The sequence below is a fragment of the Sinohyriopsis cumingii genome, chromosome 1 (genome assembly GCF_028554795.1).
Source record: "Sinohyriopsis cumingii isolate HCF-2022 chromosome 1, ASM2855479v2, whole genome shotgun sequence".
Lineage (NCBI taxonomy): Eukaryota > Metazoa > Mollusca > Bivalvia > Unionida > Unionidae > Sinohyriopsis > Sinohyriopsis cumingii.
In genome coordinates this window covers 98,573,385-98,592,226 of record NC_142961.1, presented here as the reverse complement: position 1 = coordinate 98,592,226, position 18,842 = coordinate 98,573,385, and the positions used below count along the sequence as shown (strand labels likewise).

Below are 18,842 nucleotides of genomic sequence, written 5' to 3'. Positions count from 1 at the left end.
GAACCAGAGAGATGAACATGGGCAACTTGCGATTCCACCTTGTTGCAAAAAGATCAATCATCAGACGCCCCCAAAGTGTGCAAATCCGAAGAAAGACTGACTGATGGAGTGACAATTCCGTGTGAATGACTTGACCTTTCCTGGATAGAGTGTCGGCCAAGACATTGAGTCTGCCGGGAATGTGTCTGATTTGTACGTTGATGTGGAGGTTGTCGCACCAATGTAGAAACTGCCAGATCAGAATGCACACGTCTGGTGATTTGGTGCCCCCTTGTTTGAGGAGGTAAGTCACCACCACAGAGTTGTCTGACATAATGAGGACAGTTTTTCCCAAGAGTTGATCCTTCCAGAAATGAAAGGCATTGATGACAGCCCTCATTTCTAAAAGGTTGATGTGGAGAGGCCTCTCCCCTGGCTCCCACGTGCCACTGACTGTAGCAAAGTCCGGCAACAGGTGGGCACCCCAACCACAGGTACTGGCGTTGGTACATACCATTATCTCCGCTTGGGGCATCTCCAGAGGAATCCCCGTGGACAGCCAACCGGGGTTGTGCCACTGACGCAGTAATGATCGTATCTCGGGCATAATCATTACTGTTTGATTGAGGGGACTTGAAAAGGGGCACCATTGTGCCAGTAACGTCATTTGTAAGGGACGTATAAAAGGACGGCCAAGTGGGATCAAGTCCGCCGCCGCATTGAATAATCCGAGGAGTTGCAAGAATTCTCTCGCTGAAATCCACATCCTGTTGGAAACGGACTTGACGAGTTCGACGATCCGGATTACGCGACCGCAAGGAAGCTGTACCAGATTCAGATCGGTGAGAAACTCCATACCCAGATGGACAAAACGCTGGGATGGACGGAGATCGGACTTTTTCCAGTTCACGAGAAAGCCTAGATGATCTAAAAGTGCTAAAAGATCGTTTCTGCCTTTGAGCAGAATAGAACTTACCATATGTTTCTGGAGGATGTCGTCCAAGTACACTGCCATCTCTGTAGATAAAGTCGAGCGGAACAGGGTGACGACGCAATCCATAACCTTGGTAAAAGCCCAAGGGCTGATGTTGAGGCCAAAGGGTAGGACCTGGAACTGATAAAACGCATCGCGGTAAGCGAATCGGAGAAATTTCCGTGATGCGGGGTGGATAGGGACGTGAAAATATGCGTCGGTCATATCTAGACTGACGGCATACTCGTCCCGCCGGATGGAAAGACAGATTGATCTCGCCGTTTCCATCTTGAATTTCGGTGGTAAAATGTATTGGTTGAGGCAATTCAGGTCAATGATCGGCCTCAACTTGCCGTTTGCCTTCTGGATAAGAAACAGCCTGGAATAAAACCCCGGTGATTGCGGTTTTTTTCTCACAATCTCCACTGCCCGTTTTTCTATGAGCGACCGTATCTCCTGTCCGTGAAGAGGAGAGAGGAGGACAGGGGAGGGGGTTGGATAAATGAAATCCGAAGCCCCTCCGAAATGACCTGGATCACCCAATCGTTCTGAGGAAAAAAGGTGGTCCAGTGGTCCTGAAATTGCAGGAGGCGGCCGCCCACAGGTAGGCTGTCCGCGGGTGGTGGGGAGGGTATGTCAACTTTTAGAGTTAGGAGGCTTGAAGACGGAGAAACTTTGTTTCTTACCGCCTCTGTATGGTTGCCTCCTAGCTTGATTAGACTGTTGTCTCCTAGCATTGGGTTGGGATCTATACTGCACATTTGATTGTAAGGATCCCTTGTCCCTGGTCCGCCAATCATCCCTCCGCTGTATTACTATATAGCTCAACCTTGGTGCCGACTATTTTATGTTTGATGGATGTTGAGTGTGGTGTCACCTACTGCCATGTATAAACTACAAAACTACATTTAAACAACTGCATAAGCCAGATCCAGCTAACTTTCCATTTATAAAGATATATATTTGGTTAGAGGGACAGTCTGCTGCTACTGACAAATTTAATGCATTCTGTTGTTCAGTGGATTCAGTGGTAACTAAACTGTCACAACAGCACTGTTCAAAGGTGTGAACTCCCTCACAGAATGTTATGGTTAATACTGAAGGAGCAAAAAAAAAAGACGAAGCTGTCCAACATAAGTTTGGGATGCCAGAGAAACTGTCTGGACTTCACTCAATGGTTTTAGACTGAAGATGCAAGTTAGTTCTGACATTACATTCTGAGGTGAATAAAGCAGAATGGACTGAAGTAAATGCTCAAACATAACAGATGTGAAGCAGCAGTGTCTGCTCCCAAGAATCTAATGTCAGCGCTATCTTGCTGTTAAATGTTTAAAAACATCTAGTTTACTTTATTATATAGTTAAAATTATTAATCAGATATAGTAATCAACTTAATCCTAGTTTTAAGAGAATTATGAAGTGTGTGCATATGTGTGTGTGTGTGTTTGAGAGATAGAAATTACTTCCAGACAATCCTCAATCAAACAAATTTGATCCCCACCATATCCCACTGTATACAAGGTAATTTTATTCCAAGGTTGACAGAACATGAATAAATTATGGGGAGGGGGTATATCAGATTTTGATCTTACAATTCAAACAAATGAAGCAAAGGTGAAATTAAAACCCAACCAATCAAAACTTTATTCTTAGTATTGCAATGAAGATCAAACAAATTTGGAAGGATGCAGATGCAAAGGATTGCATAAACATCACATTTAACTTCTTATTTATAATGGTGGACTATGATTTAAATAAATATTGAAGTGATAAAATTTTCATTTTTTTACAGATAAATAAAGAAGTGTGGCTTAGCTGTTTCCTTCAATTCTGTATATTCATGGACTTGTAGCTTGACAATAATTCTCTCTCTTCAAACATAAAAAGAAATAATACGCAGATTTCATTCAATATGGCCATTAGGTCAAGGTTTTTCTGCCCAATATTCTTTGGTTATTGTGCTGTCATTGATGTTCTTGTCATCTTCATCACTGTCCTTTTGTAAGTATCTTGCAGGTGCCATATTTTACAGAGTAATTACCTTCCTCCCATACAAAAGAGTGACTTTTGCAAAGTTTTTTTTTTACATATGAAATGTTCCAACATATACCTTTGAGAAACACACTTATCAAATAGCACTATACTTTCTTTGGTTTAAAACTTACAAAAATTATATGCATAAATTTAAGCTGATTTGTGAAAAGTGAGTCCTTGTCCCTATGTTTGGGGACCTTCAAAAAATATATATTTCTTGGCATTGTAAAACATAGGGTACAAATGCTATATCACCCTATATGCCAGGGGCGCACAACCTTTTTCGGTCATGGGCCAGATTGCATTTTCTAAGACACTCAGGAGCCGCAAACTGGAATTTCTTTACTGTTCATGGGCCAGATTTCTGTGTTGTTTAAAATTGCCCTGAAGGCCGGACAGAACACATTCCAGGGGTTGTGATCCCCTGCTATATGCTACTGCAAGTAAGTGAGTCAAAAAATATGTCTCTCCAAACACTGAAAATTCTAAGACCTCATGCATCATAGCAGAAAATGTTGATACTTACTACACCACCAAAATCTTTTTGTGATATTAGTTCTTTTGTTTGCAAAATTTTAAAAGATGGTAGCTATAAATAAACGTTTGAAAATTTGGCACAATTAAAGAATTCCAAAAAGAAAAAGCAATATGATGAATTATTTTTTTATGGTAATTTTCTCACCCCTTCTTGTGTGTCTCTGAAAAAGAAAACAAATTGTGAAATTAATTGTAAGCAAAACATAAAACACCCCTAAAAACAACATAAAAAACCAGCCAAAGGAATGGCAAGAGTAAATGACCAAAGAAAAAGTATCAACTATTTATATGCATACAAAGTTAGTTCTGCATTTTATTACTTAGTATTTACCATAATATTGAATATTTCTTATAATCATAGATGTACATGTATAGTTACCAAAAGATTATCACATTTTGCTGTCTTTAGTAGATTATTTGCATAACTAGTTAATGTCACTGCTATACTGAAAAGCAAGTTTAAAACTTGCAGTAGATCTCCTATCATAAAACCAGGGGGACAGTCAGACAAATTTGTCAAAAAGTAGGGGCTGGACTTACTATCAGACATAGATATTCTTATCAGTATCTGCCCCCCAAAAAATGAAAAATGGGGGGCATAGTCTTATTATCAGGCATATTCTCATCATCAGGCATATTCTTATCATCTGGCATAGTCTTATTATTAGGCATAGACTTCTTATCGGGCAGTCTTATCATCTGGCATATTATTTTCAGGCATGGATAGGTCATCAGGCATAGTCTTATTATCAAGTACAGTCTTATCACCAGGCATAGTCTTATTATCAGGCATATTCTCATCATCAGGCATATTCTTATCATCTGGCATAGTCTTATTACTAGGCATGGTTTTGTCATCAGGCATAGTCTTATCACCAGGCATAGTCTTATTATCAGGCATGGGCTTATCATTGGCCATGATCTTATCACCAGGCATGGGTTTATCACTGGGCATGGTTTTCTTATCGGCACTGTCTTATCATCTGGCACAGTCTTATTATCAGACATGATTTTATCATCAGGCATGGACTTATCACCAATTAAGGTAAAAACTGGAAGTCTAGTTATTAATAAACTCCTATCTCTATTCAACTTAAAATGTGAAAAAGGGACCTTTACAAAACCATACTCACACAGACTCTGAATCTTTATTATCTTCTTTTTCTTTCTTTTTTTTCTTCTTTTCTTTCCTTTTAGCCTTGGATTTCAAAAACCCTAAAAGAGAAAAAACGAACATGTAAAGCAACTAAATTAGCACAGAACCTTCATGGTCTCAAGAATGATGAATATCACACTGAAATATTTCTTTACATCATTAAGACTGTGGTTAAGACAATTATATTTGCTCAGCTGAATTGGAACCTTTAATAGTGCTATGCAGTGTAAGGAACATGAATAAAGAATTTTTTAACACTTGTACAAAAGTCATCCAGTGGAACACACACAGGCCTTTCCACCAATGATCAGAAAAACAACTTGGAAATATTGCTGTAAGCTGTTACTGTATATATGTCCCAAGTTTACCAAGTTCATGTACACATCACATAACACCATATTTTTAACTACTGACCACATGACTGCAATGACTTATTCTTAGTCAAAACAGACCAAAGTTTCTTTTTTTTAAACATGATCTCATTAAGGACCTTTTACAGAATCTATGCAAGTAATTCCATAAAGGTATCATAATACTTTTGATGTAGTTCTACTGTGCCTAGCAAACTTTTTAGCATGTGACGAAGTTCTCAACTATTTATGGTAATTTTCCCCTTTCTATGCTGTATCACTCCATCAAAGTATTTCCAAGATGGATTTCTGGGGATATGCCAAGAGGTGTTCTAATCAAAGAGGCATCATGAAAGATCTTAACAGGGTCAGACAGACACTTGAAAGTAGATGTTTTGATAATATTACATACTGTTTTTGAATTATAGAAAACAAGAGCCTATTCGAACCTGAGTAAATTATTTATTTACATAATATCCAAAGTCAGATCTTTTAAACATCTTTCAAATTTCATTATACTTGATGATCACAAGAGATTAAATAATGAAAATATAAATGTTAAGAGCATTATGTTCTTATGCAAAATTAGCAAACTGCTGAATATTCCAGTTTCAATACAAAATTTATTAAATAAAATTATCCGATATCAAAACTTATAGATGTGTGTCTATTAGATGAACATATGAAGTGAAGTATTTCCATGGTGAAACTCTCATGCTACTCAAGTTTTATGAACCATCTTATAGCAGGGTATTTCAGAACTACCCTTAAAGGTCATGAACCGTAAGTTTTTCTCCATCTTTTGAGGACCTAGCATGCATCTTCCTTAAGCCATCTTTATTTTCATAAATAACAGACAATTTAATAAACATCAATTCCTACATCAAACTCTTGTTAGATAAGACAAAAAAAATGTGATTAAAATGTGTAGATGGGATAAGTAGTCATGATTTAGACAAACTTTTGTTTTGCAAAGTATATAAAGGTAATTGTCTTTCAAGCTGCTACCTTGATACAAAGAGAAGTTGCCATGGCATGAAATGTGTCATGCTGGAAATGTGGCATGCGTGTTAATTATACACACAATCTGTTAATTAAAATCTCACAGATATGGAATTTTCCAAATAGCAATCTTCATGCATAAACTTTATAGGCCATCATTAAACTTCATGTATATAGAGAAATATCAATCCCCAATTCAAACATTAACCCATTTCATCTCCGTTTACAATGCATCACATGTTTAACTTGTACAAATTGATACCTCGTTTCGAACAGTAACATTCAGTACAATTTAACAATGAGACATTGTCAAAGAAGTGCTTGCATAATGTAGTACTAGGTCAGCAGAGGGTAATGAGTCTAAAGTATCTGAATCTTGCTGATCTGTCATGTTAGAATCAACACATTGACTTGAAAATATAAATACATGTTTTCAGTGTTACAATTTTGTCCAAATAATCCATCATGCTAAAGTGCAAGGATATTATTTAAACTGAAATACTGAACAAAGAATCTATTGATACAGATACCACTCTTACACTAATTATTTCTTAACTCAATAAGATTTTAAATGAAATATTACTGTTATCCTTTTGATGTGTTTATATTGTACAAACTATATATATATTTAAGGGGTGAAACGATACACCTCTGCCATGTTTCAATATCATTCATGATATTCATTCTATGATATCACATATTATCAATACACATATCAACTTGTCTTTTCATTTTTAGGTCTGTCAGTAATATATTGATTACCATATATACCTGCGTATAAGCCAAATAATTTAGGGAAAAATAAAGGCCTGTAAGAAAGGGAGTGGGCTTATCCACAGGCCAATGTCTAAGTTTGACAGTTTTTAGGTCTTTTTGTTGACCACTGTAATGGCTGTAAATCTTGGGACACGAAAAAATAATTTTTCCATGTCCTATGACATAAGCATTTTTAAAAAATAACTAAAGGTAAATAAAGACTTCATAATTTGCAGGCCAGTTGAGTTTACCTGGAGACCAGGCTGAACTATAATGCACACTACTTACACAGTGCAAAACATGCATAGCGTGACTTAAATAATTATTTATTCCCAAAAGTATTAGATGCAGATTTTGCTTTATTCATTGTTTTGACCAAATTGCATTCTTCCAGATAACATTTCAGCTAGTCTGTTGAATCATGTGCTCACGAGCTACTCATTTTCAATGATATAAGCGATCCTACAAATTGAGGTAATAATTTTAAAAAGTTACACATGTTTAATTGTACATGGCACATAACCAGCATAATTTACATGTTCACGGAGAGTGGTAATAATAAAGCCTAAAATTCTCATATAGATCAACTAAGATCAACATCAATCAATTTTAGTTTCGTGTTTTGGCTGAACAAACATCTTAACTTTCTAAACAATGGAAAGCTTGATGTTTCAGCGTCTCCTCTGTTGATAGTCGGTGAATTTGTCTTTCATTTTGTGGCAGCAGTACAGGCCAATTAATCATTACAACCCTGAAACTGGCTTGTGTTAAGACGGAATTTGACCAGTAACTAAACCAGTACACTGATTGCCTTTTATTCCATAATTTTATCACAATTACCATAGTTTTGTAAAACGGGATGTAAGGTATACCTATGAACTTTTCAAAAGCCAAGTAGGAAGACTGAATAAAAATAACAGAGATTGGAACCTAAATTCGGGAGTTTTTTGTGTGGCATTTTTAAAGCCTTGTTTCCCCTAAATATTGGTCAATCTTCCTGGTCCAATACGCATGAAATTCACAAAAAGACTCGCCATTTCTCCCTGTCACACACCCATTTTCCCCATTTTTCATATTCTGGTTAGCTGTGGCCAAACTGCACAATAGCTAATGATTAAACAAGAAAGAAAGCCACACAACTAATTAAAAGTTAATCCTTAACGATGCAACTATTTTGTAAAAATGACTGGCCCTCCATCGTAAGTTCAAAGAAACCACGTCCTACACTATTGTGTGTTATGAAAGCACCAGCAATGGATTGGCAAAAAATAAAGGATTCCCAATTTTGTTGAACTAAAGGTACCAAAATAGGTAGCCTCATGGTAACGTACATGTGGCAACTATTTTCCCCTTGTTGTATATCCAACCTTATTCCTTATAGTCAACTCATAAAGCATTTAGTATTGTTTACTATAACACATATATTCTGAACAAGTTTTTTGAGGACACATTTGCTGCGTGGTATGTATCTTCATTCCATCTTTTACCTCATTAACCCCTGGAGATTTTTGTCATTTTCACCTGAAAATCGAGTAGGAAACACATTTTGAAAGCTATTTCTGAACAGATCGAAAAACACCAAATCCCAGGTGATCTTTCAATAACATACTGCCTAGTTGTGTTAGAAACATCATTTTTCATTGGCTAGTTGGCTTGCACATGAGCAGAAGGGTAAAAGTTGGAGTTCCTTTTTTTTTTTTTTTGCTAAACAGAGCCATTATTTTTGTATCAAGACCACTTTTTATACCAAATGCCCATCTTATCCTACTTTTTGCAAAGGTTCATCAGTCTGTTTGCAGTTCATACTGGTTTGCCTTAGATCTGAGAGCAAAAAGTCTAAAATCCTGACACAAAATCGGATTCCGACTACTGGCAAATTTTGGGTAGAAAAAAATCAGGTCCAAAAAATTAGTTTTTTTAATCTGTATTTTGTAGTGCAACTAGATATTCCAGATTATTTTGTATCAATGTAGAGCTACCACTGTCTACCTTTCTATAATACCACCCACTTTAGTGTATCATGCATGACCATGACGCTACAGAGCTCAGCAGTAGGCTACTACCTCCTGCCACGTAAACTTGTCGCTAGGGGTTAATGTGTTAATTTAATGGTGGTAATTAACATTGGTATATACAGTATAAAAATGTCAGGTGTTCACTCATGCAAGTTTCTTTCATGTGAATGGCATTATAGCATATGGAGTTACAGCATTTGTAGTGATTATTCTTGGGTCTGAAATTAATTGTAGATGATTTTATTGTTGTGGTTTATAATTTTTGTTCTGGTTTATTGTTTTATTTTGTATTGTTGTAGAGGTTTTAAAAAAATCATTAATTTATGTGAATAATGTTTAAACATAACATTATATTTAGTGAAGAAGTGAATTCTTTCTTGTAAAGTAATTATTTCGTCACAACAATAATTCACAGGTGATACAACAGAACATGTAGGACTTTTCTTGTTTAGAAGAAATGAAAATCGAAGACATAATGTAATAATCGGGAATTCTCTGCAAAAATCTTAAGATATTATGAAACTGGGAGGTAGGCATGGATCGACCCCAAAAATCGGGAGTTTTTTCCCTCCCGCTGTGATGGTTGACAGGTATGGTGTAAGGTCGCTTATGTCAAAGCAAACTAAAACTCAGCGTTCACGATATTAGCATAATTTTCTAAGCATTATTTCTAAAACTTCATTATTGTATTTTGAAGATATCATTAAAGTTTAGTGCAATTGTGCCCATGATTCGACTCCATGGGATGTACTTAATTCGGCACGTAATCAAACCTACAATGTACATGCGGTGGCACCATTATGTAAATACGTTCAGTAGCCTAATTGCAAGCGTTGAATTGAACCGTATTGTTGTTCATTGTGTTGTCATACTGGGATTACATTTTAACGAGTTAGGTATTTACAATTTCAAAGCAAAGTAAAAATACAATTACCGGTGCACTGATATAAAATGTCCCATGCAATAAAGGCATAAGCAACAATAATTGAGTCAAAAGCAAGAGGTAGTGTTACAGCAACTCACGATTGTTAAATTCTTGTCATCATTCAATCAAATTATACACAAGTCTATTTTCCCCTTGTTGTATATCCGACCTTATTCCCTTATTGTCAACTCATAAAGCAGAAATTAAACAAATTACTTTTCAAACAAGTTTATACAATTTATTTGTAATAATCATGCACACCAACCTCGAGATAAGTATACATGTAATTTTTTCAGATACAAGTTTGCCAAAATAAATGCATTTAAAACTTACCTCGCACATCTTGAGATGTCACGGAGTTGTGGGTCGGCTTATACATGGGTCATGCACTTTTTCGTGTTTATACCTGTTCCGTTTGGGGGTTGGCTTATACACAAATGGCTTATATGCAAGTATATACAGTAATCAATTCACCCCTAATGTGTGTGTGTGCAAGTGTAATATTTTGGGAAACAATATAAATTATACTCTAAGAAATTCACTACTGCAATAGTTACCAAAAAAATATAACAGGGATATCTAGTACACAGTATACACGAGTTTGAAATGGGACTGGGTTTTCAAAGTATCTAGCAAAAACTATGTTATACAAGCGATATACTGATTGCTGAATGTTAAAGTATACAATGTCATGCAATAATATATAGGTTGTACATCATGAATAATGTAAAAGGGATATCCAATATGTGCAGAAAGACAGTCACAATGTTAACACTTGTATCAAGCAGATAAGGTTCAGAATGCCTTTTGAGCATCCCATAAAGCAGGAGATGGAGAGGAAGTGAAGGATACAATGAAGGAAATGAAGAGTACAATGGAAGGAGTAATTTATAAGATCAGTAATTATTAACATATTTTTAAGCCTCTCTAAATACAGAATTTTCTAAGATACAATGTGGAGTTACTACAGCTTCATTAATGTTAAAACTAGAAATGTATTGATAGAATATAATAATAAATGCCCAGCCATTGTGAGAAACAGACCTGAACAAAACACTCAAACTGAATAGATGAGCATATTGACAAAGGTAACACTATATGCCATATTCTTGGATGAGTTGGAATGGATCTATATGAACTGAGTTCATCAGTACTGTTGTTGATAAAAACCAATAAATTCATTACTCACATAAGTGTTTTTTTAAGTCTTGTGTTTTTTCACAGTAACAGTTCTTTCATGACTGTTACAAAAAGTCTCCACATATAGTACAGATGATGATGTTTTGTTTGATGGTTGGAAACTAGGTTTTATAAAAATCCATTTATACTTGTTTAAAAGACTGGTTTCACTAATTTTCTAATGGTGGAAGCATGCTTTTTTTAATTGTTCTTTGCAGTCATAATTGTTAAGTCAAGTGGCTGAAGTTGGTTTATCCATGAGGCAGATACAAAAAGAGGAGTAATTTCATTTTCGTTCAGTTCAGTTTGCATTTTTGCACCATTACTATACAGGACCAGTTACATATCATAAAGTCATTTATTCAAAACCCCATGTCAATATGACCAACCTCATATAGCATAAGTAGTGTTAGCAAGTCTTTCAAGATGGCTGCCATGAGAGTCCCGCTGGATATCAGATCATTATGTGTGTGTGTTTTGGACTTTTAACATAGCTTTTTAAAAAATTCAGTTATATCGCTGCAACGTCTGCAGTGTGACAGTTTACAGTGATGTCTAGCACTGGGGCATCATGCCACAGACATGTGACATGATGTCCCACCCAGTCACATTATCCTGACACCGGGCCGACCAGTCCTAACACTAACCTCTTAATGCTGAGCGCCAAGCCAGGTGGGCTGTTAGTACCATTTTTATTTAAAAGTCTTTGGTATGACTCAGCCGGGGATCAAACCCACAACCTCCTGCATCACTTGGTGAGAGAATTGTGTTTCCATGGGCTTGTTTAATATGCTCCCGATGTGTAGATTCAACAACTCTGGATTGGGATGAAACACCTGCCATAACAAATGCTTGAGCAGAGAAGGGGATACCTCTTTTTCCTGGGGATTACTAATGAGGTCAAAGGTCCATGATTTTTCCCACTTGAGAAAAGCAATCAAGATGAGGCAACAGTTTGATTCTCTTGCTTTCTGTATCACATTTGGAAGCACGTGTGTTGGAGGGTGAACTTATGTGTCCAAACCATTTGAATCTATTTATGTCAAGAGCACTGACTGCCCAGACCTTCAGATACTGGGCTTATGAGACAAAAATTTTGAGTTTTGCAATCCCTTTGTCACCCACAGATCTGCCAGCAGTTGATCCCATCAGGCACATATGCGATTGGAAACCAATGGATGAAGCAACCATTCTGCTTGTATTAGTTGATTCTTCTGGGATAGCAAGTTCGCTAATACCTGTAGCTGGCCCAGAATATGATGAACATGTAAGTGGATTTATGTGTATATGTGTGTGTGTGTGTGATTAGGATTTTTAACATAGCTTTAAAAAAATTTCAGTCATATCGCTATGATGTCTGCAGTGTGGCAGTTTATAGTGATGTCTTGCACTGGGGCATCATGCCGCAGACATGTAGCATGATGTCCCACCCAGTCACATTATCCTGACACCAGGCCGACCAGTCCTAACACAAACCTCTTAATGCTGAAAGCCTAGCAAGGCAGCTGATAGTACCATTTTTGTAAGTCTTTGGCATGACTTGTCTGGGGATTGAACAAACGACCTCACGTTTCCGAGGCAGACACTTTAACCACTAGGCCACCGGAGCGGTTGTAAGTAGATTTGTCGTTGAAGACATCAGCTATTAATTTCCAAAGAATAATGCAAAGGTCTGGGACTTTATTCACCTCTGCCATCTGAGATAAGCTGCCTCAGTGGAGATGTCGCACAAAAAGAGAATGCCCTTCCATGTAGATTTTCCTGCCACAAATGGAATGATTTCCTTATGGCTGTTATATCTAGGATATTGACTGGCCTCCTAGAATGATGAAAGGAGATGTGCATGCCAGCTCACATCCACACAAACTGTCAACTTGAAGGTCATACCTGCAAGGGACCACCAACATAAGCCATGTGAGATTCCCCATTCCTGAGAAAGGGACCTCATATGCAATGCTTGTTCTAAGTAGCAATGTTTTGGCCACTATACTGACAGTATCCTTGTAACTGTCTTATAAATGGGTGGCCTAGGACAGTGATGTCCACTGCTGCATTGGGCAAACCTTGATGACAAAGGCACTAACTGGACACAGAGTGGTATGGAAATGTCATGGTACTATGAAGTACGTCTCCACCAAATGGACATCCGTCCCCAATGCCGGTCTGTGTACAGATGCGAGGGCAAAATATGTGAGATAAGATCATCCTAAGCAGTCCACTCAGACATATCTGAAAGCAGATTGGGACTGGCATTGACCATTAGTGATCTAGATCTGATGGCATCGAGAGAAACTGGGGTGGATCCCCTTCTATGTGCTTTTATTCACAATGAGTCTCGAGAACCCTGGCTTTTAACTTGTAATGAATCTTCAGGATTGTTTCCCTTAAAAGTGCTCATATTAAGCAGATACTGTGTCACAACTTGCCATGGAATGAGCTGGGTGCATTGTGGCAATATTGGTAGACTAAACCCTAAGAGTGCCAGTACACTGATGGCAGGATGGCACATGGGATGCTGATCAACATATGCTGGCCCATAATTCAACATAATAGGCAGGATAAGCTTGGATACTGACCTCATGAAGTCAGATTAAGATGGCAGAGTCAGATCATGACAGAAAAGGGCCATTGTATCCTCCAAAACTTTGTCAAATTCCTTATGTTGATCGCAGGTTATAGGATATGTGCTCTACAAACCTGGTCCCTATTGTACTGTGCAAGATCGCATCTGAGATGCTTACTGGTGGGGACTTCTCCATTTCCCTTGGTTGTATTATGTGTATGAAATGCTCTCCCAGTCAGCCCCAAGACCTGACAGGGATAGCACTTGAATGGACATTGTCTTTGCTGATTAGCATGGCAACAAACAGTGGAACTTTTGATTAAGTTGTTGATGGAGCAGGAGGAAGTGAGCGAAACTGGTGGCAACAAGTGAAAGACATCTTTGATAGATGCTTGAGTGCAGTCTTATCTTGTCAATGAGATCTATCAAAGACAATGGCACTTGTGAGCCTACTTTGTCATGTCTAGACAATGTGGCAATGCTGATACCTGCTGTGCAATCTGAGATAATATTGCAGAAGATTATCTAAAAGAGCAGATTTGATCACTAAGTGAGTGTTCCTTCTGAGTGACAAAGGCATGAGAATGCAATGACTCCATATTCTGTGTGCACTGGAGAACTAAACTGGGCACCAGTTGCCTTGAGTGACCCATGGCTGATACATAAAAGTGCCTTCTGGTATGAAGCAGGTAAACTGCACACAAACCTACTGTCTTTCGGCTTAGATGGTAAGATCACTGTGGCCTGTTATAATCTGAGATGTATGGCAGAGTCTGGTTTTTATGGAACAGTGCCAATGTATCTTCATGACTTCGTGCCATTATTTGTGCTGAGATGGGTTAGGGGACATCTGATGCACAAAACTGGTCCATACTGCTGTGTGAGATAATACCTGAGTAGGTTTGGTTTAATCTTAATCTTGCCCCAATGAAGTTGATAGAGGCCTACTGTCTTTGGATTACAATGTATGATTAACTGTGGTGGTAAGATATTTTAACTTCAAAACTGTCACTAAGTAAAGGCCTGAGAACAAAGTGAAACAACATCTTCTGGGTACTGAGACACTAAACTGAGCATCATCTGCAGTGAGTGTCTTATAGCAGTATGCGGGTTAGACTGATCCATGAGGGTGCCTGTATTATGTGGGTTCAGCAAATTGGACCATTATCTTTCATCTGGTGGCTGACATTGGATGATTATTTGTGGAGAGCCCTGAGTGGCCGAGTGGTCTAAAGCGCTCACCGTTCCGGATCACTGCCATCTCACCTCTGCGTGGGTTCGAGTCTCAAGCTTGGCTAACATGGGTATGTGAGAAAGCTTGTCAGTAGCTTCTCGTGGGTCAGTGGTTCTTCCCAGGGTTTTCCAGAGTTCTTCCTCCACCTATATATACTGGCCACCATATATAGCCTATTGTGTGCGCAAAAAATGGCATTAAACCCTACAACAACAAAAATAACAACAATTATTTGTAGTACTGACCAATTTTGATCAGAGCAATATGGCAGAGTCCAATTGTGGCAAAATATTTTATCCATGAAGCTGGTCTGCACATCTGAAGTATGAGACAGTAACTAAGATGGTTTGTTTTGATCTTGATCTTGATCTTGTCCAATGGCAGGTGATAAAGGTGATTGGGTCTTGACACAATGCGGCAAACATCCTACTGGTCTTGCCAAGAGAGGTAAATAATAATATGATGGTGTGGGATTAGTAGGGGTGAGTATTGCCAGGAAAATATGTATTGCAATATATTGCAATATGGCATGTCTGTATTGCGATACGTATCAATACGTATTGGTCAATGATAGCATTTATGACTGGAATGTTGATATTGTATATTTTGTACTGAAATAATGAGCAATTTCCTTGCATTTAATAAAATATGAAGAAGAAAATGAAACCATCTTGCTTTTAATTCAACCAAAACACCCAGTAACTGTAATAATCACATCACTTGTTTAGAAAATAAAAAATATATCAACATATGAAAACTTCTACAAGCAAGAAACAAAATACTAGAAAAGAGTTGTAGAATTATTTTGCCTGATTAGAAAGTCTTCAAATCAAAATGATCTAACGATTCATTTCTTGTAGTACAAAACATGACAAGGGATAAACACAAGAAAAACAACACATAATCACAAATTATCACATTGATAAATATCCTACTTTGGTTAGAAAAATGAATAATATAGTAAATTAATAATATCAGTGATTCCCAACCTTTCTTGGTCTGAACCTGAGAGACTAATTACTTAACACCGATGCAATATTTAAAAATCCTTTGTTTGATACAACACTGTATGGCCGCAAATCGAGCAATGAAACTAGCAATGGCACGAGTGATAGCTGTGGACCTTGGTGATGAAGATTTGTATTTAGTCTGTGTACCTAGCATAACAGCAATCTTTGGTTGTCAATCTGAAACAATACGTACACTTTTAATGGAACTTTCGGCTGTTGCGTTAGGGGTTGTGTCACTCTGTTGCACCGTACTTATGGACAGTAATGATTGCTGGTGACACCATAAATAAGTCGAGAGGTTCGTCATACTGCCTGCGTGCTTGATTTCAGTTTTGCACATATTACACAGAGCAACAGTTTTGTCAATTGTATTAGTGCTAAACTCCCTTTTTAGTGAAAAATTATTCCAAACAGAACTTTTTGCTCTTGGGTTCTTCATTAGCTCATACACAGAAGCCACCATTTTGCTAACTACGTTAAGACTAATAAAAGACATTGGTGCGCTCAAAGCTAGTTATGGACTGGCTAATGTTGGTGAAGAAAATAAAACCGGTATACCGGTATTACTAAACTCGTATCGTGATATACCATTTCAGGCATTTTGTATCGCAATTTACCGGTAAATCGGTATATCGTTACACCCTTAGGGATTAGTCGGAGCTCTCACTTATTATGATAGGTTTGATTGCCTTTTTATGGTTGATGAACCATATGGAGCGTAATATGGAGGAACCAGTCAATTCCTGCCATAACATCAGTGTGCAAACTGATAACGTCTTCATCCCTCGTGGGGCACTTCTGAACCTTCTCATTCAGAACCCCAGTACTACAGCCCATTGACTTTATGCAAGTCTGACAAGTATTTGCAAATGGGGAACTGGACCAACCCATACATGTAGAGTGGTTATCAGTCCCATGTTTCCATTGTTTACACAGCTGACACTTTGTCTTGCCCTTGGTCTAAATCTTTAAGACAAAATGGAACAGGTGATACAGGTGCAGCACAGCACAGTCCTACTTAATGAACTAATGAGTGCATGGGAAAACCTACACACTATGACATTTTCTTGTGTAAAGCATGCACATGACTGCCAATACAGGTAGCATATTGGGGCATTGCTATTAATACTTACAAAGTGAATGCTAAAAAAATCTATCTAATAAGTTACCTGCTGGAAAGGCCAACTTAATGTCTGTACAAGTAAAAAAGTATCTATGATGTGGATACTATCACTAAACTATGCATAGAAAACTTACCTGTATCAGACTGTGGCAGAAACTATACAGCAATAAAATAGTTTTCTATAGTACACACAATACATGCACATAAAAATGCACTGAAATGTATTCTATAATATTAATTGTAAGATTTTGTTACCTGTACCAAAGGTCAAATGATGGCCTATCCAGATAAAATCAATAAAGCACCACTTATGTAACTATGAATGGATGCTAAGCCTAGATTAATACAGAAAATGCACCTGTATTTATCTGACCATAGCAGCAATAATATACAAGTTTTCTGTTTCACACACCAGACCTCAACCTACTTTTATATACTGCTAAAGCAATGTAAGGGGATGAAACCTGTGAAAGTAAATACCAAAGGGTGCTCAAGTGTGTGATGATAAAGTGATGATACTGAAAATAAATTTGCTGAAGAAAGAAAGAAAATAAGAGCTGGAAATTTATAGATACAGTATACTTTCCTTCAAAGAGAACAATCCTGCAACCTGCTTCAAGGTAAAAATACTCCCAAAATATTTGCATGTGGACTGTGAGGCCTCTCTATCTGCAGAGAATGTGCTACTCGGCATGAATGGAAGTAGTTAAATAAAGTATTCACAGGACATGGTGCAAATACTTGTATCAAGAAGAGATCACTCTAACTGCATGTAGGTGGGCAAACAACTTTTAGCTTTTTAGCTAAAAAGATTTAGCCAGGGAGAGATGTTGTTGTTGTAGGGTTTAATGCCATTTTTCAGCACACGATAGGCTATACATGGCAGCCAGTATTAATGGTGGAGGAAGAACCTGGGAAATCCCCAGAAATAACCACTGAAACTCGAGAAGCCAGGGAGGGATGAATTTGCAATGTAGTAGTAGTTTGCCTAAGGTATTATCATCAGGTAACCTGTTTGATGAAGAAACAGTATTGTAGTATATTTTGTCACCTGAGTGCATCATATAATATGTGTTTTCATCAAAGAAATTCAAAATGGACCCTCTGCAGCACAGTAAAAGTTTTTTCAAAAAGGCTGAGGGCACACCAACTGATATTCAGGAGAAGTAGCATTAAAAGATTTTCAAGGCAGCAGTCAGACTGGCAAATTTGTCATCAGCGTAATCTACACGTCATAAGAAGTATTTGATTGTAAACACTGATCAATATCATCATCTGGACAGATGGGACAGCAATAAGATCATCTGTATGCTGAACATGTTTTGTATTATTTGCATGCAGAATTTCAGATCTGAACCATTTTCATGTGGGACACTCTCTCTCTCTCTCTCTCTATATATATATGACACTCACTCTCTCTCTCTCTCTCTCTCTCTCTCTCTCTATATATATATGTGTGTGTGTGTGTTATAATAAGTCTTTCTTACCATTCAATCAGAAAAGAGTATTGATAACACGATTTGAAAGCTGGCATCCATGGTGGTCATAATAGATATTCACTGTGCACAATTTAATTTAGGACCATTCAGAACTTGGGATTAAACTCTGTGCTAAGTTTCATGACTTTTCTCCAAGCAGTTCTGAAGAAGCTGTGATAACAAATAACTACCAATGGATAATGGACATACAAATGGTTGCAGGACTATTGCATAACAAGTCATTGACCAGGAGAGCTATAAAAAAGGTGTGGCAAATGCTGGCAAGTTAATATTTTACCATTAGAAGAACAAATATCAAATAAAATCCTGACGAAATATGTATGGCATTCTATATATCTGAGAAATTAAATTAAATGGCACCAGACCTGCAAAAAAAGTTATTACAAAAGCATTTGACATGACAACTGTTACAACAGAAGAAAAAGAAAAACAACTGACAAGAGGACATTCCCAAATGAAATTCTCTTACAAATGGAATTTATCTTATAAAAGCATTTTCATCCTGTC

The 18,842-nt window shown here is 37.4% G+C and overlaps 1 protein-coding gene across 4 annotated transcripts in view; it reads right to left on the bottom strand.

Annotated features, from left to right (window-relative positions):
* The window catches only part of LOC149807414 (F-BAR domain only protein 2-like), a 150,139-nt gene that overhangs the window by 58,068 nt on the left and 73,229 nt on the right, over positions 1-18,842 (bottom strand). For all 4 annotated transcript variants that reach the window (XM_089966526.1, XM_089966541.1, XM_089966532.1 and 1 more), the window contains 2 exons: positions 4,657-4,738; positions 3,669-3,684 (listed from right to left, as the gene is read on the bottom strand). In XM_089966526.1, the coding sequence (XP_089822652.1) occupies positions 3,669-3,684; positions 4,657-4,738 (98 nt within the window). The remainder of the gene's footprint in view (positions 1-3,668; positions 3,685-4,656; positions 4,739-18,842) is intronic.